Raw genomic sequence first — 22,914 nt, 5'->3', positions numbered from 1 at the left:
AACAATATCCAGGAAGGATGAGAAATATTTGCCAACAAATATTTGTTGGCAACAAAAGGCAAAGATTATAGAAAATCATGAATCTAGTACAAGATCAAGTTTTCTAAGAGTTCCATACAACAGATCAGGAATAATTAAGGAAACGTTAGGTCTTCCATACTAAAATGAGTCTAGGAAAAGTAGAGAGAAATAAGTTGTAAGAAATATTAACAGTTTTGCAGCTGGGTGCGGTGGCTCACGCCTGTAATGCCAGCACTTTGGAAGGCCAAGGCAGGTGGATCACTTCAGGTCAGGAGTTCGAGACCAGCATGGCCAACATGGTGAAACCCTGTCTCTACTAAAAATACAAAAATTAGCCAGGCATGGTGGTGTGCACCTGTCAACCCAGCTACTTGGGAGGCTGAGGCAGGAGAATCACTTGAACCTGGGAGGTGGAGGCTACAATGAGCCGAGATGGTGCTACAGTGAGCCCAGATGGTGCTACAGTGAGCCCAGATGGTGCCACTGCAGTCCAGCCTGGGTGACAGAGCGAAGACTCTATCTCAAAAGAAAGAAAGAAAGAAAGAAGAAAGAAAGAAAGAAAGAAAGAAAGAAAGAAAGAAAGAAAGAAAGAAAGAAAGAAATATTAACAGCTTCAGTATCAAATACAGTGGAAATACAACCCAGCTTCTGAATAACTTTTCTTAAAATTATGTCCCACCTCACGTTCCTCTTCTTGTTCTTTGCGAATCTGCTCCAAACGAAACTGTTCTGCCATCTCTCTCTCGTGAGCTTCCCTCTGTTGATAAAACAGAAAAGGAACAAGCACTTAACACATACTTGTTTACAAAGAAAGAGAGAAATAAGGAAAGAGAAAAAAGAAAAGAGGAAAGAAAGAGTATGTGACATTCAAAGGCTCATTGTCAACATGACTCAGGGGTATATTGTGGTAACGGAAATGTTTCTTTCTAGAACAAGAATGGAAATGAAAGCAAAAACAAAGCATAGGTCTCTGATAATGTTAGGTTCCTATTCAAATACCTTTGATAGCTCTGGGTAAAGTGGCATTCAAGATCCTTCAGGACATCCTTTGGTCTTCCTTTCTGACCTTTTCTATCTACCCTGTACCCAAATCTAAAGCTATTTAATCAGCCTCTATCCATCCTCCATGCATTCTGGACCCTTGATGCTAGCTTATACTGTTTCCTCTTCCCTCCTACTGCTCTTTCTCTGTCCAGTTCACATATACCATCTCTTCTTTGAAACATTCCCAGTACAGTCCCACTCCCTGGCTCTCCAAAAAAAAACCTGGAAAAAAATTTCCACTGAAACTCCTACTCACTGAACTCTCACAGAACTCAGTGCTTCCCTTAGGACATTTAGGATTCTTGGCTTATGTTACAGCTACTTGTGTTCTTTACTTAATCAACTCTACCACACTGTGAAACTTCTTTTGAGAGCAGAAACTGTGGCCTATTCACTTCTCTCTCCTTCAAAGCTCAACACAGAAGCAGGTGCTTAAGAAGTATTCAATAAATCAATAGTTCCCAACCCTGACTGCACATGAGAATCACCTAAAGAGCTTTCCAAAAATTGCTGGTTTCTATCATAGACCAACTAAGAAACAAATGAGATAGATACTAGGTTCATCTTTGTTCTCATTTTTCATGAAACAAACTTTATTTTGTCAAAATGAACCATGCTTTAATAACCATGGATAGGATTATATTCTTTCTGTTAACTAAATCTAGCTTTCTCTATTGCAAACCCAGTATTTTTAGGGATCAAAGTGATAAAAGTTGGCATTTAAATAATGAACAATTGAGTTCTTTATCCCAGAAGTACTTGACCAAGCCTACCTTTGCCCTGTCAGCCTCAAGTGAAAGGCGATAGGCCTCATCTTGCTCTCTCTTCACATTTTCTCTGGCTTCACGTTCATCCTTAAAGAAAAAGATTCAAATATTTTTTGACATATTACTTTTTTTTTCGAAAAAAAGAGAAAAAAAACTAATGGTAATCCCTTTTTTATTCCTATATGAACTTATAATTAAATAAGAGACTTTTAAAGTGTATAGGACATAAATAAGCAAACAAACAATAAGATGAGCAGCATGGTACATAGTGGAAATAAGAATGTTTGAATCCTAACTCTACAAACTGTGTGACCTTGTAGAAGTTATTTAACTTCTCCAGGTCTCAGTTTCCTCACTTGCAAAACAGAAATAATATTTGTCTTATAGGGTCACTGTGAGAATTAAGTGCAATAATATACAAACTATCTAGCAAAGGACCTGGCACTTAGTTCATTTTCATTATTAGTTCTCTTCTCCTTTTCTCCTGATTTTTCTGAGATAAACTTGGAGACTGTCAGTATTGGAACTGAGGACTGGGAGGGAGAACAAAGACTAGGAAGTAATCCCTGGGTCAGTGTAGAAAGAGGCCAAAAGCAAAATACTCTGGTTAACCTCATTCCATGCCACACCACACCACACCACTAAAGCTCTGGTTACCAATTTAGTATTTCCCCATTACATTCACACTCATGAAGTGTGAATAACAAAAGTTATCTAAGTTGAAAATCTCTTAGAATATTTTTAGCTTCTGAAATGATTATACCATCTGCCCATATTTAAATCACGAATTCATTTAAAATTAAAAGTTAATTCATGAACAGAATTTCCCATTTGTTATATTCAGAAGTATAGCCAATATACATATACTTAGCTTTAATAATAAATACCCACACCTGTCTACACTAGAGTGTAGGTTCCCTTTTTAGTCATTTATTTATTAGGCAGAACCATATAAAGCCACCAATATTTGTGACCTATAAAACTGGAAATTTCATATAGTTAATTTCTCACTTTTTTGTCTCCCCAATATATGCTTACTCAAGGCTGAATATATGCTCAGCATTCTCTTAGGTGAGATACCTAATCAAGACTGGCCTTATTCCTGAAGCCTAATACATCTTCTAGTTCCAATAATTCAACTAATTCCTAAAAGCTCTGGTATGAATAGGAACATTTCATTGCTTCCTAATCTTTCAAATAAAAATTAGAAAGAATTAGATGTTGCTGGCCTGAAGGTAATTGTTATACTACAAAATATGAAAAACCATGTTAAACCTGATAATGTCTACCCTCTCAGTCATCGATTAAAGGATTAAACTTCTTTTTTTTTTTTTTTTTTTGAGGGGGAGTCTTGCTCTGTCACCCAGGCTGGAGGGCAGTGGTACGATCTCCACTCACTGCACCTTCAGCCTCCTGGGTTCAAGTGATTCTCCTGCCTCAGCCTCCCGAGTAGCTGGGATTACACGCACCCGACATCACGCCCAGCTAATTTTTGTATTTTTAGTAGAGATGGGGTTTCACCATATTAGCCAGGCTGGTCTCAAACTCCTGACCTCAAGTGATCTGCCTGCCTTGGCCTTCCAAAGTGCTAGGATTACAGGCATGAGCCACCACACCTAGCCAAGGATTAAACTCCTAAGAATCCTATGCCTCCGTGGATAAGTCTATCTTTTCAAATTTAGATATCTCTTGAATGTAATCAACCAACTATGAGAGTAATCTTACCTTTCTATATTTTAAATGGGGGAAATGCACAAGATGTTTAAAATTTTAATTTGACCTTACTTTCCTGACTTCACCCTTTCAAATTAGTTTCTCACAACATTCTGTACTTTCCCTTTAAAGCACTTACCATAATTGTAATTAATTATCACATAATTATTTATTTAATGCTAAACTACCCCATGACACTGTAAGCTCCACAAAGGCAGGGAACTTGTGTATATTATATATCTCTGTATTCCACATACTGCCTAGTTTTGGGAGGTGTTTAATAAGCATATGTTAAATAAATTATCTTTCCAGGCATAAAATACTTATTGTCTACAGCAAAAATTAAAGAAAAAGACATAGCTCATCCACAAAATGGCTGGTCCAATCTGAGCCTGAAATTGACTGGCTGGGCAGGAATGACTTGTTATGCCACTATGTACACATAAAAAACGGACCTTCTAAAAGCAATCACAGCTGGAAGCCCTTTGATCACAAATACGGTTTATAATAAAAGAGGGTAAACAGCTCTGTTGTAAAACAGACTGTAGCAGATATGAAAGGCCATCAAATACGGGGATCTTGGCACCTGTTGTGTGTTCTTTCCCTTACTCACAGCTCTCCCTGACCATCCTGACAGATGGGCTGGCTTGGGCATGTGGCTCAGGATGAATTTTCCCAAATTTATCATGGTCATAGCTTCTTGTATGTTTGGTAGTTGTTGGTGAATGGTTATCATTTCTTCTTATCTGTTCCTCAGATTTTATACTTGCCTCTCCAACTGTCCTCTTCAGAGTCATCTCCAATTTTGAGAGAGAAAACTGCTTATGTGTTTCCCCCATATTATTCTATATTATCAGATTTTTTAGAAAATCCCAGGTATTGTGGTTAACACTTCATGTATAAATTTGTTCTCATAACCTGTAGATGTGCCTCTGGAACTTCTCTTGTGTTCTACAAATACTGTCCTTGTAGAGGTTCCCTTTGCTAAATCTAAGAGGACACATCAAAGTAACTAGAAATTTTTACACATTGATTGGGTGGAGGTAGAACAACTGGATTATGAGATTCAGAAACAGGTCTTACGTGTTGCCTAGGCTACGGCTTGGGCTACTTGTTATTCAAACACTCCTTGCCACACCAAAGTGAGAAGCTGGATTGCTCAGAAGTAAGTAATAGCCCCAGTAGGCAGCTTTCTTCGTAACATACTTGTCACTGCTCTCATATTGCGCTGTGCTACACTCATTTGTGTATTTGTCTCACTGGTCCCTATCTGAGCTGTACACTCCCAGGGGTAAAAGACTCTATTTCATATGTCTTCGTATTTCCTATAGCATCTAGCATACTATCTTACATATGACAAGCATCTGAAGTATATATTTATTGGATGAATAAATGGAATTATCAGTGCTCAACAGTTATATACCAGAAATTCAGAAGCCTCTAAGTATTCTTCAGTCTAGTAACTTTTATTTAAATATATTTTCTGTCCTGAGTATTATAATGAGTTGTTAAGAAGTGTTAGAATTATAATTTACTTATTTTTAGTTAAAAAAAATTTTTTTGACTACATAGTAGGTCTACGTATTTATGGGATATGGGAGATATTTTGATAGAGGCATGCAATGGGTATTAATTACTTCATGGAAAATGGGGTGTCCGTCCCCTCAAGCATTTATCCTTTGTGTTACAAACAATCCAGTTATAATCTTTGTGTTATTTTTAAATGTACAATGATTTTTACTATAGTCATCCTGTTGTGCTATCAAAGGCCAGTATTATTCACTCTTTCCATATTTTTTGTACCTATTAACCACTCCACCTTCCCCCACACCCCACTGCCCTCCCTAGCCTCTGGTAATCATCCTTCTACTCTCTATCTCCATGTGTTTAATTGTTTTGATTTTTACATTCTACAAGTTAAGTGAGAACATGTGACGTTTGTAGTTCTGTGCCTCACTGATTTCACTTAACATAATGGCCTCCAGTTCCATCCATGTTGTTGCAAATCACAGGATCTAATTCTTTTTTGTAGCTGAATAGTACTCTTGTGTACATGTACCATGTTTTCTTTATCCATTTGCCTATTGATGGACATTTAGGTTGCTTCCAAATCTTGGCTACTGTGAACAATGCTGCAACAAATATGTTAGTACAGATATCTCTTTGATATACTGATTTCCCTCCTTTTGGGTATATACCCAGCAGTGGGATTGCTGGATCATATGGTAGCTCTATTTTTAGTTTTTAAAGGAACCTCTACACTGTTCTCCATGGTGATTGTACTAATTTACATTCCCAATAACAGTGTACAAGGGTTCCCTTTTCTCCACATCCTCTCCAGCATTTGTTATTCCCTTTTGGGATAAAAGCCATTTTAACTGAGGTGAGATGATATTTTACTGTAGTTCTGATCTGTATCAGAATCAGAATTTAAACATAGTCATTCTCACCATAAAGCCTGTTTCTTCCCCACTGTGGCACACTACGTAGTTCAGCATAGTCCTCTATCTCCGAGACAATAGCCATTGAATTTTATTACAATTCACTGAAAATGATGACTATTAAAAATAAAATATTTTATGAGTTGCCAAATGGTTCCCACAGTAAGAATTTAACCAAAAAAAAAAAAAAGAAATTTAGATGTAAATTATGACACCCTCAGTAGTGTTAAAGATTAGTAATCATCAGTTAACTCCTAAAAGACTAATTCAAAATTCCAAATTATTAAACTGAAGTGGCTATAGACTTTTTTCAAATACTTACCAAATGCATACACACATAGAACACTTATTGGTTTTTCTGAATGCCCAGGTTAGAATGAATACCCTGCTCCTTGCTCTACCAATAGGTCCTTGTCATCAGAGACATGGCCCTGCTATCTATCTCTAGAGATACAGATCAAGATAACCTGAAGTTCTCTCAATATAAATACTTAGAGATAGTAGGTAAAACATAACAAGTATGTTCAAAAGCATTACTAAGCATGTCAGAAAGAAAGAAATAAAGAAAGAGAAGTTTCTAGGTACCAGAAATAAAGAGGAAACTGAAAGTGAGAGATGTAAATGATGAAGTAATTCAGAACCTGACAAGGTAGGTTATCCATCTTGATAACCCAGAAGCCCCACTGTGATCAGAGATCTCATTTTGGACTTAAGCAAGGTGAGGAGGTGTAAAAGTTCTCTCTGGGGACCAAGCACAGTGGCTCATGCCTGTAATCCCAGCACCTGGGAGGCCAAGGCAGGTGGATCACCTGAAGTCAGGAGTCTGAGACCAGCCTGACCTACATGGTGAAACATGTCTACTAAATACAAAAAAATCAGCCAGGCATGGTGGCACATGCCCGTAATCCCAGCTCCTTGGGAGGCTGAGGCAGGATAATTGCTTGAACCTGGGAGGCAGAGGTTGCAGTGAGCTGAGATTGCACCATTGTACTCCAGTCTGGGCAACAAGAGTCAAACTCCATCTCAAAAAAAAAAAAAAAGTTATCTCTGGGATAACTTTTGCAGCCTAATGTAAGTGAAGTTGGAGTCTGGGAATGAGGTGTGGGGGTGAGGGGAAGAAAAGTTACTTTAAGAAATAATCATTGAAATTTTTTCAAATTTGATGAAAAGGAGAAAGCCACTGATTCAAGAATCTTAACAAACATTAAGCAAAAGAAATATGAAGAAACTACACCAAGGCACATCATAACCAAATTGCTTAAAGTTAATAATAAAAAAAAAATCTGAAAAGCAGCTGGAGAAAAGAAAAGACATAATATGTACAGGAAACAATGACAGCCGACTTTTCATCAGAAACAGTGCAACTGAGAAGACAATTGGGCAACATCTCTAAAGTACTGAAAGAAAACAAAAAACAAAAACAACCATCAACCCCAGAATTCTATACCCAGTGAAAATATTTTTCAAAACTGAAGGTAAAATACTTTTCAAACATATAAAACCTGAAAAAATTCATCAATAGTATATGTATTACAGTAAAAGTTAAAGGAAGTCTTTCAGGTAAAAGGAAAAGGATACCATAAAGGAATGGCTTTGTGTCTAGACAAGGGAATAAACAAAACTAGAAATGGGAGCTTCATAGGTAAATTAATAGACGTTATTATTCAAAACTCTTTTTTTTTTTTTTTTTTTGAGATGGAGTCTCACTCTGTCACCCAGGCTGGAGTGCAGTGGTGTGATCTTGGCTCATTGCAACCTCCACCCCTCCAGGTTTAAGCAATTCTCTGTCTCAGCCTCTGGAGTAGCTGGGATTACAGGTGTGTGCCACCATGCCCGGCTAATATTTTGTATTTTTAGTAGAGATGGGGTTTCACCATCTTGGCCAGGCTGGTCTTGAACTCCTGGCCTCGTGATCCACCTGCCTCGGCCTCCCAAAGTGCTGGGATTACAGGTGTGTGTCACCGCGCCCGGCCTCAAAACTCTTTAAGAAACAATTGACTGTATCTCAATGCCATTTTTTACAGAAACAGAAAAACCCATCATAAAATTCATACAGAATCTCAAGGGACCCCTAATTTTGAAAAATCTTCAAAAGTAACAAAGTTGAAAGACTCACTTTTCCTGATTTCAAAACTTACTATAAAGCTACAGTAATTGAAACCGTGGTAGTGGCATAATGATAGACATATAGAAAAATGAAATAGAACAGAAAGCCCAGAAAGAAATCCTCACATATATGTTGGATTGATCTTCAACAAGGGTGGCAAGACCATTCAATGAGGAAAGAACAGTCTCCTCAACAAATGATGTTAGGAAAGCTGGATATCCACATGCAAAAGAATAAAGCTGGACCCTCATCATACCTCATATTAAAAAAAAAGCTTAAAATGAATCAGAGACTCAAATTTAAGAGCTAAAACCATATCATTCTTAGATAAAAACATAGGTGAAAATCTTCATGACCATGGATTAGGCAATGATTTCTTTAGTACGTCATTGAAAGCATAAAAAGAAAAAAACAGAGAAATTACACTTCATCAAAATTAAACCTTTTTCACTCAAGAGAGTGGAAAGATAATCCACAGAATGGAAGAAAATATTTGCACGTGATGTCTGATAAAGGATTACTATCCAGAATATATAATTAACTCCGACAACTAAACAACAAAGAAACTAAACAAGCTAATTAAAAAATGGTCAAAGGCTGGGACAACTGTAATCCCAGCACTTTGGGAGGCCACGGTGGGTGGATCACCTGAGGTCAGGAGTTCGAGACCAGCCTGACAAATATGGTGAAACCCCATCTCCACTAAAAATACAAAAATTACCTGGGTGTGGGGGCGCATGCCTATAATCCCAGCTACTCAGGAGGCTGAGGCAGAAGAATTGCTTGAACTCGGGAGGCGGAGGTTGCAGTGAACCGAGATCGTGCCACTGCACTCCAGCATGGGCGACAGAGCGAACCTCTGTCTCAAAAAAAAAAAAAAAGAAAAAAGTCAAAGGACTTGAATAGACATTTTCCAGAGAAGATGTATAAATGGCCAATACATGCATGTTCATAGTAGCATTATTTACAATAGCCAAAAGGTGGAAATAATCCAACTGTTCAACAGATGAATGGATACACAAAATATGGTATATACCTACAGTGGAATATTATTTAGCTATAAAAAGAATTTTAATTCTTATATATACTACAACATAGATGGACCTTAAGGACATTGTGCTTCAAATGTGAAAGGATCAACATTGTGTTTCCACTTACATGAGGTACCTAGAATAGGCAAACTCCTAGAGACAGAAAGTAGATTAGAGGTTGCCAGAGTCTGAGGGGAAGGAGAATGGGGAGTTATTGCTTATTAGACTGGCTAGAACTGCCAATTCAATGGTGAATAGAAGTGATATGAACAGATATCCCTCCCTTTTTCCTGATCTTAGCAGGAAAACATTTGATCTTTCCCCGGTAGGTAAGGTGTTAGCTGTAGGGTGTTTTTTTGTTTTGTTTTGTTTTTTTTTAAATAGATGCCCTCTTTATCAGGCTAAGGACATTTTACTCGATTCCTATTTTACTGGAAATTCTTATCAGGAATAGATTAGCTTTTGTCTGATGCTGTCTCTGCATCCACTGAGATGATTATATCATAAATTACACTGATTGATTTTCAAATCTGATAAGGCAAGAAAAATTAATAAAAGGCATCTACAATGAAAAGTAGAACTCTCTTTATCCACAGATAAAATGATTAGAAATGTGGAAAATTCTATGGATTCTACCAAAAAGCTATTATAACTAGTAAGTGAGTTTAGTAAGGTTGCAGAATATAAAATAAATAACAAGCAACCCCCTCCCCTTCCCTCCTCTTCCTCCCTTCTTTCTTTCTTTCTTTTTTCTAGTCAAGTGACGCAGTGGGAGTGGAGAAAGAACAAAGAAATTTGTTACTGGTTGTGGTCAATTAGTTGTAAACACCACTGCATTTGGACCAGCCTATATTTCTATATACTGGCAACAAATACTCAGAACTTACAGTTTAAAAATATCATTTATAATAGCATAAAATATATGAAATACTTGGGGATAGATTTGACAAAAGATGCAAACAATCTGTATGTCGAACATCATAAAACACTGCTGAGAGAAATTAAAGACATAAATAAATGGAGAGATAAATAAGTCATTCTTGTGGATTAGACAAATCAATATTTTTATGTCAATTCTCTCCAAATTATCTACAGATTCAACATAATTCCAATCAAAATACCACCAAAAATTTTTTTGGTAAGCTGATTGTAAAATTCATGTGGAAATGCACAGGACCTACAATAGCCAAAAGAATTATGGAAAAAAATAAAATAACTAAATTAGAGGACTTATACTACTTGATTTCAAGATTTATTACAAAGCTGAAGTAATAGTATTCTGTATGGTACTGTTGTAAAGACAGAAAAAAACAAATGGAAAAAAAATAAAGTCCAGATATAGACCTATGCATATATGATCAACACATACGTTTGACAAAGGTGCAGAGGCAATGCAGTGGAAAAAGGAAAACCTTTTAAACAAATAGCACTAGAACTACTGGATATCCATCTCTTCCTGACTCTGAAAAAAATAACTTTAATACATACATCACACTATATACAAAATTTAACTGAAGTGGATCATGACCAAATGTGAAGTCTAAAGCTATAATACTTACAAAGGAAACATAGGAGAAAATAGTGACCTTAGGTTAGGCAAATATGACCCAAAAGCATGATACATAAAAGAAAAAATATTTAAAGTGGACTTCATCAAAATTTTAAACTTATTTTCTCCTAAAGACAATTGAAAATGATATTGAGTGTGCCTATGTTAAAGCATCATGTGTACCCCATAAATATGTACAACTATTATGTATCCATAAAAGTAAAAATAAAAAAATTAAAAATCAAAGTTAAAAATTAAATGTGAGGTATGTAGAAGACAAATATTATTACTACAATTATAAGCTGTTCATCTAACAGTAGACTTAAGAGTTATAAAACATTTCTTGACCAGGGAAATGCTATCTAATATTTATTCTAGTGAATTATCATGATATAGTAAGAAATATTTTTGAATAGTAAGCAACAATAAAATCTCTGTATATTATGTTCCCTCAATAAAACTATAATTCTACTACTAAATGCAAAATATTCACTGCAGAGTACATTGAAATAAATTGGTATTTATGAAAAAGAAAGTAATAGTGACAAAACCATAGACTGAGAGAAAAATCTTTGCAAATCACATTTCAAGTAAAAGACTTGTATCTAAAACACATAAAGAACTTTCAAAATACAAAAATAAAAGGACCCCAATTTTAAAATGGACAAAAGATTTGCAGACACTTCATCAAAAGACACATAGACAGCAAATAAGCATGTCAAAAAATAAATGCTGTCTCATTAATCGTCAAGAAAATGCAAACTAAAACCACAGTGAGACACCACTACACACCTATTAGAATGTCTCAGTTTAAAAGACTAACCAGGGAAGGCGCAGTGGCTCACGCCTGTAATCTCAGCACTTTGGAAGGCCAAGGCAGGCGGATCACGAGGTCAGGTCGAGACCATCCTTGCTAATATGGTGAAACCCTGTCTCTACTAAAAATACAAAAAATTAGCTGGGCGCGGTGGCAGGCGCCTGTAGTCCCAGCTACTCGGGAGGCTGAGGCAGGAGAATGGTGTGAACCCAAGAGGTGGAGATTGCAGTGAGCCGAGATCGCACCACTGCACTCCAGCCTGGGTGACAGAGCAAGACTCCGTCTCAAAAAAAAAAAAAGAAAAGACTAACTATACAAAATGTTGATGAGGATGTGGAGGCACTGGAACTCTCTTATACACTGCTGTTGGGAATGTAAAATGGTAAAACTACTTTGGAAAACACTTCGGCAGTTTGTTAGAAAGTTATGCATCTATCTACTGTATGATCCAGTCATTCCAGTCTTAAGTAAGTAGCTGCCCAAGACAAATGACCATATTACCATATGCCTATATAAAATGTGTACACAAATGTTCACAGCAGCTTTATTTGTAATAGCCAAAAACTAGGAAATAATCCAAATATCCATCAACAGGTGAACATTCAAAAATTGTGAAAAATATAAACACTATCGAAAGCAGCAGTAGTGGCTTTTATTGTACAGAGCAGACAGGTGTGGTAACCTCTGTTGTAATATAACTATTTATCATCATAAGATTTCAAAAAATAGGCATAATAAGCCCTTTATCAGTGGCTTTCACATCAACTTTAAGCCAATCATAACTGGGTTTGGAGAACTGAGTTCTCTAAAGACCAACTCTCAGTTAGAGACTCAAAGGAAGAGTGTGCTTAGAACTGAGTGACTTAGGGTCAGCAACACAAGGCAGACTCTTAAAACCCAAGAAGACAGCAAGGAAATGCAAGGTTGCATGAGACTGCTCAGCCTCACTCCTAAAACAGGATATGGAGAGAAGAAACAATTTAGTGAGAACTGAAACTACCCATTCATAGCTTAGCCCGCTTGATTTTATTAGCAAAAATAATGATGGTCACATACAGGGTTGTATCAAAGACTGACAGTCTTTTCACTGGAGACTGGGGGCACATGAGCATTCCGAGTGAATTAGGTAAAAGTACAGTATTGGTTTCATTGACTGTTTGACAGGAACTAAGGTCAGGCAGTTGACTCACAAGTATAAACTGTATAACCATATCACAGTGCTCAGTGGCTGCTGGAGGCTGGACTTGCCCTATATGTCAGCAGCCTGTTTTAAGATCCAGGTTAGCTAATAATAAAGTGTTGGGGTCTGTTGGAATACTGTATTTTAGTATAGCTGAATATTCAAGCTTTCTTAGGTGTATGTGTGCATGATGGGCTACTCAGAAAGAAAAATACAATATATTGTATTTGAGCTATTTTGCTGTGTTTTTAAACTTTTTTTTTTTAATTTAAAGAAACAGGGTCTCACTCTGTCACCCAGGCTGCAGTGCAGTGGCATGACCATAGCTCACTGCAGTTTTAAACTCCTGGGCTCAAGTGATTTTTTTTCCTGCCTCAGCCTCTGAGGAGCTTGGATTACAGGTGTGCACCACCATGTCAGGTTAATTATTCTAATTACTATATTAAAAATGTTTTTAGAGATGGGGTCTCACTATGTTGTTCAGGCTGGTCTGAAACTCCTGGCCTCAAGCAGTCCTCCTGCTTTAGCCTCCTGAGTAGCTGGGATTACAGGTATGAGCCACTGCACCTTGCTCTTATTTTTAAAAAGGCATTTATGCAAAATTTTTAAATATAAAGGTTAAATTATCCTATTAACACTGTTAATAATTGCTAAATGGTAGTTGTACAATATTGCAAATACAGTAAATGCCACTGAATTGTATACACTATAGTGGTTAACTGTGTCTTATGTAAATTCCATTTCCATAAAAAAATGTATATATATTGTTAATGGGCCAGGTGCAGCGGCTCACACCTGTAATCTCAGCACTTTGGGAGGGAAAGGTAGAAGAATTGCTTGAGGCTAAGAGTTTGAGAACAGCCTAGGCAACACAGCAAGACCCCTGACTCTACAAAAAATTTAAAACAATTAGCTGAGTGTAGTAGTGTGTGTCTGTAGTCCCAGCTACAGGAGCCTGAGGAGACTCACTTGGGCCCAGGAGTTTGAGGCTGCAGTGAGGTATGACTGCACCACTGCATTCCAGCCTGGGCAACAGAGTGATTCCCTGTCTCTTTAAAAAAAAAAAACTGCTAAAACCAAAACAAAAAAAAAGTAACATGGTGGTATATCCATGTGGTGGAATACTATTCAGCAAGTAAAGGAATGAATTATTGATATATGCAACAATGTGGAGAATCTCAAAATAATTACACTGAATGAAAGTAGCCAGACTAATGAGTATATACCATATGGTTTAATTTTTAATAAAATTCTAGAAAACGCAAACAAATCTATGCTGACAGAAAGTTCAGTGGATATGTGGGACTTGGCTTGACAGACAGAGACAGCAGAGAGGGATGACAAAGGTACAAGAGGAAGCCCTTGAGAGTGATAGTTCACTATTTTGATTGTGGTAAGGATTTCATGGGTGTATACATATGTCAAAACTTGTCAAATTATATACTTTATATAGGTGTGGTTTATTGTATATCAATTGTACCTCAATATACATTTAGAAAATAAATGATTAATACTGCAAAAAATTAATAGATGGATGAAACAGTAGCTTGGACATAGGTAAAGGGAGAATTAATGAAATGTGAGTAATCTCAAGAAGTTATCTAAATTGCAACACAGAAAGATACAGAGAAATAAAATATGACAGAGAAGTTAAGAGACATGGAAGATACGTCAAGAGTATCTAATATGCCTCTACTAGGAAGTCTAAAAGAAGAGAATACAGTGGATTAAGCAATACCTAAAGAGATCATGTTTTTGAATTTTCTAGTATAGATGAAAGACAAGTACCCAACATCAATTTCAATGAAACAGTAGCTTGGACATAGGTAAAGGGAGAATTAATGAAATGTGAGTAATCTCAAGAAATTATCTAAATTGCAACACAGAGATACAGAAAAATAAAATATGAAAGAGAAGTTAAGAGACATGGAAGACACAGTCAAGAGTATCTAATATGCATCTACTAGGAAGTCTAGAAGAGAATACAGTGGATGAACCATACCTAAAGAGATCACGTTTTTGAATTTTCTAGTATAGATGAAAGACAAGTACCCAACATCAATTTCAAATGGTAACACCCAGTTTTAAAGAAACTCCTAAACTGAATAAACAAATAAATTGGTTGTCCTCATCATAGTCAAGGACTAGATCACTGAAGCCACCTCACCTATAGAATACCAGCCCTGATTCTTAATGCTGCTGATCCAATGATAAGACCCTGGATGACTAGGTTGTAGTAATAGAAATAGTACTTAGAACCTTGTTAACCAAAGTATGGTCCAAGGACAAGCAGTATTGAAATCAATTTGGAGCTTGTCACAAAAGGAGAATCTTGGGCCCCACACTTCAGAATAACTGCATCAGAAATATGAACTTTAATAAGACCTCCAGGTGACTCCTATCATATGCAGATTAAATTTTGAAAAGCACTGCTTGTAAGACCGTAGAAGTCTTCTGAGTGGGGGATCTTACTGATCTTATAGAAAGCAAGAATATTTTGATTAAGGTAATATATCTAACACTGCTGAAGAGTGGTTGGGATGTTATTTTTGCTTTCAGGAAAGACATGAATGGGGGAAGTTAATCCACACTGGGGGAGAAGAATGGTTAAATACCAGAACCGGGACCTAATCCTTTAGCAGCCAGTCAGGAGTTTGGAAGACAAGACCTGGGCTTTTGAACAGACACCTCACAATAGGTTCCCAAATGGATATGGAAATTCCTTACACAGGAACATGTTCACTGAGAGCATACATTCTGAGAAAGGCAGTAGAGAGAGACAGCCAAACACCTATTCCTCTCCAAAATGGCAGCCTTGTTATGTGGTATATCCAGCTAAATGGTCTAGAAAATTTTGGGGGTGTGTGTATGTGAGTGTAACAAAGAGATGATATAATGGTCACTGATAAAAGCTGAATACTATGTTCTGTGGATACTTCTCTGGTCAGGATTCCTTCCTGAAAGGAGACAGATAAGACAATAGAAAAATGCTTACTTTCAATCACAGGTTAGTAAACTATGTATTGTCTTTGGGCCAAAGCTGACTTGTGGCCTGTTTTTGTAAATAAAACTTTATTGAAACATGGCTATATTCATTCATTTGCATATTGTTTATGGCTGCTTTTGTGCTACAATGACAGAGTTGAGTAGCTGTGACAGAAAGTATATGGTCCCCAAGGCCAAAAATATTTACTATCTAGCCCTTTATAGAAAAACTTTGCTGACCTTTAAAATCAATATAAATGTTGGTTTCAGTCTTCTAAACTTTCAACTTTCAGTAAGCAGGGAATAAAATCCTAATGGGATTTAAAGTTTAGAAAATCTAGGGAGAGCTTCAGGAAAAGGAAAGGTCAAATGGAAAGAGTAACTAATCTGTTCATTACAAAAAAATCAGAAGCTATAATTTAGTTCTGACACTAGTGTGAAAGATTTAAAGTCAAAGGTCTCACAGTAGCCTTTACGTGTGCCAATAGTAGAAAGTCTTGAAAAGGATTTTGTACCACAGATAAAAATGATTTGATTAAGCATATGAGGGCAAGGGAAGAATGGACAGGTTTCTAGGTATCTAGGACAAGTGGAGGAATAATTTCTAATTATAGACACAAAAAACCCACCTGTCTTAGAGGCTTATATATAGAACTTTACATTCTGAACCACTTGGTATTTCAGCTTTGTTTCAGGTAATGACTCTAATGAACACCTAATCTTAACATAGCTGGCCTTAGATACTTTTATCAGCTTCACTGTCTGCTTTCCCCTTCCACATACTCTACGCTTGACCCAAACAAGCCCTCTCACAATTCTCACAGACTAGACTTTTGGTGACTCTCTGCCTTTGTCCATCCTTTATCCTTGGCCTGGAATACTCTCCACCCCTTCTCCTTCAGGCAAAATCACATTCATCTTTCAGGCCCAACCTAAGTGTCAGCTCTAAGCAATCACAGGTACTCCCTCCTCCCCAAATCCTGGATTGAGTAGCTTCACTTCTGTACTATATTCACACTGTATTATTATAATTACATATTTACATATTTGTCTCTCACTAGACTGTGAGTACTTAGCTGGGACACTTTTATTAACCTCTGAATTTTCAGCGTAAGTTAATGTATGGTTGATGCTTGGTAGTGAATGCTTACTATACATACCCTTCTAATTATTTTACACATTATTATCTTATTTAATCCTCACATATGTTGAGGGACAGATGACAGAAAAGAGGAAAGAAAAGAAGTGACCATATATACAACAAGAGAAAAAAGGAAAAAAAGCTAAGGTACCTGCTGTAGAAACTCATGGATCTCAAAAGTGTCAACAGCCATTGCAAGCTAAATGTTCTTGCTTTACCTTCTTCTTCCTGCCATTACTGCCATTACCTCTATCTTAAGTTCTGATATTTAAAAGACGGCTGGAAGAAATGATAATAGGGAGGAATGGGAATGGGAATGGGAAAATAGCTCTACCAAGGAAAATTATCCTTTTGTGTGGAGTGCCAGGTTATTCCAGGACTACTACCTTTTGTAACATAATCTACATGCATGACATATTTCTTTTCATACTGGACACAGGGCAGGGCACTTAGTAGGTATTCAACAGATGTGCACTGAATTAAACTGCAAGGAAAACTAACTGACCTCCTGAGTCACTAAAACAGACAAGCAAGCCCCTGCCAAATTTGTAGACACAGTGATGTCAAAAAGAATAAAAGTAAAGTAACTCAAATATTTGGTAATTTAAAGTCAAGTTTTCAAAATCTGCCCCCAAAGCTAAATTGATAATTACATTTTCTAAGTTAGTACCTGGCTGGTGTGAGAACAGAGGAAGCAGAGATTTCAGTAATGAAAACATTTTTACGGGGACTAGTTAGGCACTAGGAAGATGTTAAGAATCTGCCGGGTACAGTGGCTCATGCCTGTAATCTCAGTGTTTTTTTGGGGGCCAAAGTCGGAGGATTCCTTGAGGCCAGGAGTTCAAGATCAGCCTGGATAACATGGCGAGACCCACAAAAAATAATTAAAAAATTAGCTTGTAGTCCTAGCTACTCAGGAAGCTGAGGTGGGAGGCTGTTTGAGCCCAGGAGCTCGAGGTTACAGTGAGCTACCATCATGTCACTGCCTTCTAGCCTGGGCAATAGTGTGAAACCCTGTCTTAAAAAAGAAAAAAGTTAAGAATTTGTCTCAATTTCTTCTTTAGTGTTTGAGCAGTGAAAGGTTTTTAAAAAATTTTCCCCAGGTTATGGTCTAATCAGGATAGAATTAAAATTCAGATATTTCAGATCCTGTTTTTGAAAATTTCTCAGGTCATAGGACATTCTGATAATCCTGCTTACAAAACAAGATATTTACATACCACCACATATTTTCAAAGTGTCAGAATTAGAGATTTCTCCAAAGAAGATATATTAATGGCTAAGGACATAAAAGTAGTTCTACATTAGTCATTAAGGAAATGCAAATCAAAACCACAAACAAGATACCACCTTTATACCAGGATGACTTTTGTTTTTTAAAGGGAAAATAAGCACTGGTGAAGATGTACAGAAATTGGAACCCTTATACATTGCTGGCTGGAATGTAAAATGGTGCAGCCTCTCTAGAAGGTTGCTTTTTGGTTCCTCAAAAAGTTAAACATAGAATTACCATATGACCCAACAACTGTACTTCTAGGAATATGCCCCAAAGATCTGAAAACAGGAACTCAAAGAGATTGTTAACACATGAATGTTCACTGCATCATTATTCACAATAGCCAAAATGTGGAAACAACCTGAATGTCCAGCTACAGATGAATACATAAACAAAATGTGGTATATCCATACAATGGAATATTATTTAACCACAAAAAGAATGAATTACTGATACATGCTACAACATGGATGAAGCTTGAAGACATTAAGTGCAAGAAGTCAGACAAAAAAGTCATATATTGTATGATTCCATTTATAAGAAATATCTAGAACATGCAAATCCCTCAAGACAGTAAGAAAATGAGTGTTATCAGGGGCTATGTGTAAGTGTGTGGGGATGGAGAGTGACTGCCTGATGGGTAAGGGGGTGATAAAAATGTTTTGGAACTAGAGAGATGTGATGGCTGTACAACATTGTGAATGTACAAAATACCCCTGAATTGTATACTTTTTGATTTTATTTATTTGAGATGGAATCTCATTCTGTCACCCAGGCTGGAGTGCAATGGCACAATCTCAGCTCACTGCAACCTCCATCTCTCAGGTTCAAGTGATTCTCCTGCCTCAGCTCCTGAGTAGCAGGGATTATAGGCATGAGCCACCACACCCTGTTAATTTTTTTTGCATTTTTAGTAGAGACGGGGTTTCACCATGTTGGCCAAGCTGGTCTCGAACTCCTGACCTCAGGTGATCCACCCACCTCGGCCTCCCAAAGTGCTGGGATTACAGGCGTGAGCCACTGTGCCTGGCCCGAATTGTATACTTTAAAATGGCTAATTTTCTGTTATGTGAATTTCACCTAAAAAAATTATCAAAATTATAGAGGGAGGCCATACAAGCTGCTGTCTTGATGGCTACCAAGCCAATGGCTAAATAACAAAATGTGGTATTATCCATACAATGGAATATTATTGAACCATAAAAAGAACGAAGTGCTGATACTTTATGGCTAAACAACAAAGCTGTCTGTAGTGAAAAAGAGAGAGAGAGAAATATTTTAATCTTTCTACATTTAAAGTATAAATGATGAGGGCAATGCTTAAAAAAATGTTAAAATTGGCACTCAAAAGAAGTGCAGGCCAGGCACAGCATCTCATGTCTGTAATCCCAGCACTTTGGGAGGTTGAGGCAGGAGGACTGTTTGAGTCCAGGAGTTCCAGAACAGCCTAGGCAACACAGCGAGACCCTATCTCTACAAAAAATTTAAAAATTAGCTGGGTGTGGTAGCACACACTTGTGGTCCCAGCTACTTGGGTGGCTGAGGTGGGAGGATTGTTTGAGCCTGGGAAGTTGAGGCTGCAGTGAGCTGTGACTCTACCACTGCATTCCAGCTTGGACAATGGAGTGAGAATGTCAATAAATAAATAAATATCAAAAAAGCAAAAGAAGTGCCTGGTAGTATGGGCTTCCTGGAGTACTAGGACCAGGACATTCATCCTCCAGCCAAATGACTTGGATTCCAGTCCTCCTTTCATCTTGGTGGCCGAACAGTACAGGGAAAAGGTCATGGGCTTCAAATACAGACAGCCTTGCTTTGAATTCTAGGTCTGCCACTTAATTTCTGTGCCCTTGGGCAAGTTCCTTGACCGCTTCCAACACTGATCAATTTTATCTCTAAATTTAAAAAAAATGGCTGGGCACAGTGGCTCATGCCTGTAATCCCAGCACTTTGGGAGGACGAGGTGGGCGGATTGCCTGAGCTCAGGAGTTCGCAACCGGCCTGGGCAACATGGTGAAACCCTGTCTCTACTAAAATACAAAAAAATTAGCCGGGTGTGGCGGTGTGCACCTGTAGTCCCAGCTGCTCAGGGGGCTGAGGCAGAATTGCTTGAACCTGGGAGGCGGGGGTTGCAGTGAGCCGAGATGGCACCACTACACTCTAGCCTGGGCGACAGAACGAGACTCTGTCTCAAAAAAAAAAAAAAAAAATTTAAATTTAAAACTCCAGTAACTAGATTAACAGAAGGATGAAATGAAATCAATATATCACATAGCATCTGGGACTATGGCATGTAATTGATGAATATTAACCTAATAATAATCCCAATAATATTAATCTTCATCCTTTCAATAACTAGATATGTGACTTTAGGGAAAATAGCTGAATTTCCCCTAAGGACTGTTTAGGGAGGACCTGGGGCAAATCAGCTGTCACTAAATAGCATCATTTTTCTATAGGTAAAATGGAAATGGTAGAGGGGGGGAAGCAAGGGATGATTCATGAATAATTACATGAACATGAGCCTCAGGTCTCTGAAGCATCCTTCCATTAGTCCCTAACTGACTGTTACACCCCACCACCCAAGTCAGTCCCTATGTGTCAGGGCTCTGATAAGTGTCCCAGGGCCAAAAATAAGAACATTAGCGGTCTTAACCACGGATTATGCACCAGATGGAATTCAGAAGAAAATACTTAAACTGTAAATACATTTCAAAAGTCTGACAACATTCTTATTTTTCTCACAATGATTACTTTGATTTCTGAAATACCAAATTTCAAAAAAGTTTCTCTTTTTTTTAAGGACATACATAAATGAGTAATTTTAATATACTAGTCAGAATAGAGATTACATGTAGAGGAAAAAGATATTTGAGAGGGTTACTAAAGCTGTTTCCAAAGTATTGTTATTAGTCTATTTTTTAACTCAGTGTCAAGTACATAGGTGTTTATTTTATTTTAAACTCTGCCTATGTATTATATACATTCTTTTATATGGAAGACATATTTTATCTATTAAAAAGTCCCCAAATTCTAGAAAGTTAATTTCTAGTCTTCCTAGATTATACATTGAGTAATAAGCTCATCAAATGGGAAAAATTATGTAAGGCTCTCCAAATGCATTTAAACACAGCAAAAGCAGTAACAGCCATGGTAGTAGTCATCTCTTCACCCTAATTAGTGATGGCAGTTGAGGCAGATTAGTAAAGTGAGCCAGGAGACTAGTGACCCAAGTGTCATCTTTTTTTTAATTACTTTTAATTATCTTTATACTTTAAGTTCTGAGATTTTATTATTATACTTTAAGATCTGTGCAGAACGTGCAGGTTTGTAACATAGGTATACACATGCCATTGTGGGTTGCTGCACCCATCAACCCGTCATCTACATTAGGTATTTCTCCTAATGCTATCCCTCCCCTAACCCCCCACCCACCCCAACAGGCCCCGGTGTGTGATATTCCCCTCCCTGTGTCCATGTGTTCTCATTGTTCAACTCCCACTTATGAGTGAGAACATGTGGTGTTTGGTTTTCTGTTCCTGTGTTAGTTTGCTGAGAATGATGGTTTCCAGCTTCATCCATGCCCCTGAAAAGGACATGAACTCATCCTTTTTTATGGCTGCGTAATATCCCATGGTGTATATGTGCCATATTTTCTTTATCCAGTCTATTACTGATGGGCATTTGGATTGGTTCTAAGTCTTGGCTACTGTGGACAGTGCTGCAATAAACATATGTGTGCATGTGTCTTTATAGAATGATTTATAATCCTTTGGGTATATACCCAGTAATGGGACTGCTGGGTCAAATGGTATTTCTGGTTCTAGATCCTTGAGGAATCGCCACACTGTCTTCCACAATGGTTGAACTAATTTACGCTCCCACCAACAGTGTAAAAGCGTTCCTATTTCTCCACATCCTCTGTAGTATCTATTGTTCCCTGACTTTTTAATGATCGCCATTCTAACTGGCGTGAGATGGTATCTCACTGTGGTGTTGATTTGCATTTCTCTAATGACCAGTGATGATGAGCTTTTTTTCATGTTTGTTGGCCACATAAAAGTATTCTTTTGAGAAGTGTCTGTTCATATCCCTCACCTACTTTTTGATGGGGCTGTTTTTTTCTTGTTAACTTGTTTAAGTTCTTTGTAGATTCTGGATATTAGCCCTTTGTCAGATGGACAGATTGCAAAAATTTTCTCCCATTCTGTAGGTTGCCTGTTCATTCTGATGATAGGTTCTTTTGCTGTGCAAGAAGCTCTTCAGTTTAATTAGATCCCATTTGTCAATTTTGGCTTTTGTTGCCATTGCTTTTGGTGTTTTAGTTATGAAGTCTTTGCCCATGCCTATGTCCTGAATGGTATTGCCTAGGTTTTCTTCTAGGGTTTTTATGGTTTTAAGTCTTACATTTAAGTCTTTAATCCACCTTGAGTTAATTTTTGTGTAAGGTGGAAGGAAGGGGTCCAGTTTCAGTTTTCTGCATATGGCTAGCCAGTTTTCCCAACACTATTTATTAAGAATCCTTTCCCCTTGCTTGTTTTTGTCAGGTTTGTCAAAGATTAGATGGTTGTACATGTGTGGTGTTATTTCTGAGGCCACTGTTCTGTTCCATTGGTCTATATATCTGTTTTGGTACCAGTATCATGCTGTTTTGGTTACTGTAGCCTTGTAGTATAGTTTGAAGTTCAGGTAGTATAATGCCTCCAGCTCTGTTCTTTTTGCTTAGGATTGTCTTGGCTATAAGGGCTCTTTTTTGGTTCCATATGATATTTAAAGTAGTTTTTTCTAATTCTGTGAAGAGAGTCAATGGTAGCTAGATGGGGATAGCATTGAATCTATAAA

General features: G+C 37.4%; 1 protein-coding gene across 2 annotated transcripts in view; it reads right to left on the bottom strand.

Annotated features, from left to right (window-relative positions):
• The window catches only part of FAF1 (Fas associated factor 1), a 511,731-nt gene that overhangs the window by 48,874 nt on the left and 439,943 nt on the right, over positions 1–22,914 (bottom strand). For both annotated transcript variants that reach the window (XM_019018242.3, XM_055348410.2), the window contains exons 16-17: positions 1,839–1,919; positions 701–778 (exon numbers count right to left, since the gene is read on the bottom strand). In XM_019018242.3, the coding sequence (XP_018873787.1) occupies positions 701–778; positions 1,839–1,919 (159 nt within the window). The remainder of the gene's footprint in view (positions 1–700; positions 779–1,838; positions 1,920–22,914) is intronic.

The sequence above is a fragment of the Gorilla gorilla genome, chromosome 1, assembly GCF_029281585.2.
Source record: "Gorilla gorilla gorilla isolate KB3781 chromosome 1, NHGRI_mGorGor1-v2.1_pri, whole genome shotgun sequence".
In the NCBI taxonomy this organism is placed as follows: domain Eukaryota; kingdom Metazoa; phylum Chordata; class Mammalia; order Primates; family Hominidae; genus Gorilla; species Gorilla gorilla.
The sequence above is the reverse complement of the archived record's forward strand: the minus strand, read 5'-3'. Positions and strand labels throughout refer to the sequence as shown.